Source organism: Schistocerca americana, unplaced genomic scaffold (genome assembly GCF_021461395.2).
Source record: "Schistocerca americana isolate TAMUIC-IGC-003095 unplaced genomic scaffold, iqSchAmer2.1 HiC_scaffold_62, whole genome shotgun sequence".
Taxonomy (NCBI): domain Eukaryota; kingdom Metazoa; phylum Arthropoda; class Insecta; order Orthoptera; family Acrididae; genus Schistocerca; species Schistocerca americana.
In genome coordinates, this window is record NW_025726368.1 from 1048206 (window position 1) to 1052394 (window position 4189).

General features: G+C 45.0%; 1 protein-coding gene across 1 annotated transcript; it reads left to right on the plus strand.

Moving 5' to 3' along the window:
- The first annotated feature begins 2478 nt into the window (after positions 1-2478).
- Positions 2479-3552, plus strand: LOC124587779. The gene has a single exon (XM_047131458.1). The coding sequence runs from the start codon at positions 2479-2481 to the stop codon at positions 3550-3552; it is 1074 nt and encodes a 357-aa protein (XP_046987414.1).
- The last annotated feature ends 637 nt before the right edge of the window (positions 3553-4189 follow it).

Consider the following 4189-nt stretch of genomic DNA (forward strand, 5'->3'; position numbering starts at 1 on the left):
TTGGTCAGCATCTTGCACACACCTTCCGGAAGTTCAATGTTTCCGTTAAAATTCTACGAACATTTTTGACATCCATGCACGACTCACCATACACTTCCGTCAATTGGCGAAGGATTTCGATTGGCGCAGTGCCCTTTGCATTAAAAAAACCGATTAACTTCACGCAATTCGCACTTGCCAGTAACATCCAACAGGAGCTACATTCTCAACGGCTGCCAAGCCGAGACTGAGTGCCTCAGCGTGACGTGTGCATGTTTACACACAACACGTGAAGCACTCTCAATAACAGTGTGACCAACTGCCACACAAAGAGAGTTCTGTACTTATAACAAAAATAGGAGACCTTACTTTTGGGATTACACTCGTAAAACATATTTTAGCCTTCCGTAATTATGTGAATGTATTTTAATTCACTTGTTAACTCCCGGCCGCAGAAATCCATTTTGTTTTCAAACATAAACACGGGTCACAGGAGACTACCCACCTCCCCCATACAACTCGTTTATCAGCCTTGGATCTACAATATTTCCGAAAGGGGCAATAATAGATACTGGCACTCCCCCTCCCTCCAGCATTTGAGGTAGGACGCCAAAAATTTTAAAAATCGACTTTTCAAATATATAAAATATGTTCACCTTGTAGCGCACTGCATGTCACTGTATTTCACTCTGTGGAATTCAAACGTGTAATATTTTGTGATGGCTGCCATCAAACTATATTCAGGACAGTTGAAATTAAAATGTCGTATAGTCGGCCGGTTTGACATTCTGCCGCCCCCCCCCCCCCCCCCCCTCAAAAATAACTCACAGTTAATACTGGATGGAATTTGTAACCTGGAGAACAAGAACTCCTCAGAAACTCTTTGTTGCCTATTAATAAAATTAAATATATGATCCATGAAACCAGTAAAGACAAGAAACAAGCAAGACAGTAGTACATATTTCTTCAATCCTGAAGCCCTAGCATTTTTTTCTCTAATCTTGCTACAGCTTTACATGGCGTGCTTTCCTTTCTGCAAAAGAATCTATTACCTCATCAAAGTCTGTCAAATATTTTGAACAGGAAAACTCAATGTTGTCCTTTAACACTGGAATAGCTGTTAATACAAGTAGTACCTAAGACTGGTGTGGTTTCTCAGTCTGTTTATATGTATTTCGTCACTGTCTGCTAGATAAAACTAAATAGGCCTGCCTAATATTTCAGCAATTTTAACACACACCAAATAAATGAGACTGTTATGGTACAAATGGTCATTTTTGTAACACGACAGAATATAATTCATGAAGTACCAATATTAAATGACAAGCAAAACGTTGTATGTTAGGAAATAGTTTCACATTTCATTCATACTCTCTGGCTTCTGAAGTATGAGATCGAAGAGTAGTAGAACAAAATTTTTATATAAATTTGGGATCGTCGTATTCTTCCACAATTTGTGTGATGTCCCCGTTTTCTTCTTCTTCTTCCTCGTTCTAACAAACAATCTTGTCATGACTAATTCAGTAACTATTCCTGCCAGTGTCAAAACTACTTCTCCGCTTAACCTGGCCACAATCACCAGTTTAGTTACACCGCATTTATTCTTCAGTTAGGAGTTATTACGTGTTCGTACAACACGTTTGCCGCGCTACTCCCAGAATAGAACTTTAGTGGCTGCTGGCTGGGGATTGTACAACTGGCCCTTACTGGCGGTCTGGCCACAAATTTTCTGTCAAAATCTCATTTTCTTGGATACACCGAGAAGATAATACATGATCTTTGTTACCTGTTATTCCTGTTACTCATTTATTTCCACTCTGGTAGTCTGAATCTATGGATTTTGCTAGTAATTCTAACAAAGCTGATTATTTGCAAACCCAGTCAACCACATATACAGCGACTGGCATTCACCCGTTCGGCTTTATTCTGCAGATCTCATATAGCCCCGTACCCTTTTGTCTGCAGGAAAATTTATTTCTAGGTGGGACTGGGATTCCTATGGCAGAAATATCATGTACATTATGCACACATTCAAAAATCAACTTATGATCCATTTAGAAACCAACTTAGAATTTGTTCAAAAACCAACAGGGATGAGGTTCAATATCATACGAATAAGCGATAGACCAATGTGTGCTAGATGCTAGGCGCTTTGTGAAACAGGGTCTTTTTCCTCAAGAATATGAATTTGGTGTACTGAGCTTTAACCACTTTTTATAATGAGTTGGATGTTGTTACTTGGGAGATGGCACTCTTGTGCACCGTCTAGCAACTGTTTCATTACTAAAATGTTATATGCTCCTTCACAACACAAGAATTGTGACTGCTTTGCACTTTCTGAATACAATAATACACAAAGTCCTTCCTTTTAGACTGCACGCTCCACTACACCTTTTGCCTTCGCTGCCTCCGCTACCTCCGCAGGAAATCGAAATCAAGGTGGCGAAAATGTTTGAGGCGAAAATTTACTACCCGCAGTTGTTTCTGTCAGTGACCAACATGTCTGACATACGAGCTGTGCAGGACTGTCAGAGACTAGGGTCTACGCACGTGACAACTGATCTCAGCATTGCAGATATCGTCTTCTCTTCTCGTTCGCCTATCTGTTTTACAGCGCTCCGGACGCTGAAGATCGTCAGAGGGAACCCGACACTGACACTCTTCAAGCCGGGCACTAGGGCGGAATGTGCCATCATCTCTGCCCTGGAGCTGTGCCCGTTTCTCACAGAGCTGAGCCTCGACGTAGAGTCCCTGTCGGCGAACTACTTGGACTCTCTGGAAGGGCTCGGCCGGCTGGAGGTTCTGAGAATCCACTGCCGCAGTCTGAACGACCTGACGTTCCTACAGCACTGCTCGGATAAACTGGAGGAACTGGAACTGGAAAGTTGCGACGACTTGCCGTCGGCTGCGTACGCGGAGCTCCGCCACCTAGGGAAACTGCAGATGTTGCGGCTGTGCGACTGCCGTGTGGGGGGAGCGGATATGGAGGTGGCCGCGGCAGGTCTGAGGCCTCTCGAGAAGCTACAGTTGGACCGTTGCGGAATGCTCTCGGACCTGTCCTTCTTGCGGTTCTGCAGCCAGCTGCGGGAGCTCCGCGTCGAGGCCGAGGACGTGGTGCTGACGGGTCTGAAGCACCTGCCCACCGGACTCCGCTCGCTCTGCCTCGTCAACAACGCTCTGACTGGTGATGAACTCTCCGAGGTGCTCCCGTTCCTGCGGCTGCTCGAGGAACTGAACCTCTGCAACACGGAGCTGGTCCAACTGGGCTTCCTCCGCTACTGTCGCAGACTGCGCCGCCTCTGCCTCAAGAACTCTACCTGGCCCGACACGTCGGAACTGTCGAGCCCGTGCAATCTGACGCGGCTCGAGACGTTGGTCCGAGAAGGTGCGGGGACGATGTGGACGTACTCTCCGGAACGGTGTCGTCACTGCCGCGACTGGACACTCTGTCGCTGGCCTACGTACAGGACGCCGCCGGGAGGTCCCTCAGCCAGTGGTCGCAACGTCGCGCTTTGTTGCTTTTCTGAGTTTACGGGTTGGAGGTGGATGCCCGTTGGGAACTTGAACACCTGAATAATTTGAAACTTTCTCATTGTATGTCACCACTTAGTGTGCAACTTTACCAGTGAAGTCATCCAATTGAGTATGCCCCAAGTAAAAATCTATTGCTCGGATTGCTTTGTATAAACTTCTGTTACACGAGCTTTTCTAAGCAGAGGTGACAACACCTGTATAGATTGATGTATATTTATTTGCCACGTATGTTCATTTGCTCAATAAATGTTTCCCTGTGTAGTAGTGTGTGTGCACCTTTTTCTATCTTACTGGCAGATTAAAACTGTGTGCCATGTCAGGATACAAACTCGAACCTCACTTTTTGTGAGTTCTCCAGTCACGTTCCACAATATCCCACACAACTTCATTTCTGCCACTACCACTTCTCCTACCATCCAAAGTTAAAAAGGACTTCCCTGCATACTTTACTGGCCTAGCACACCTAAGAAAAAAGATGTCGAGGGAAACCGTTTACAAAAAGAACCTCTGAACTGCTGAGTGAACACTTAACTCTGGAAACTACACCTTGGCTTTGGCTAATCTGTTTCTCAAAAGTCTCACTTCTTCTAGTAGTTGCTAGTCCTGTGAGGTATGCAGAAGAATATGTGTGATATTTGATTGGTAGTACAAGAGGAGAAAGAGTCGTGACTACAAA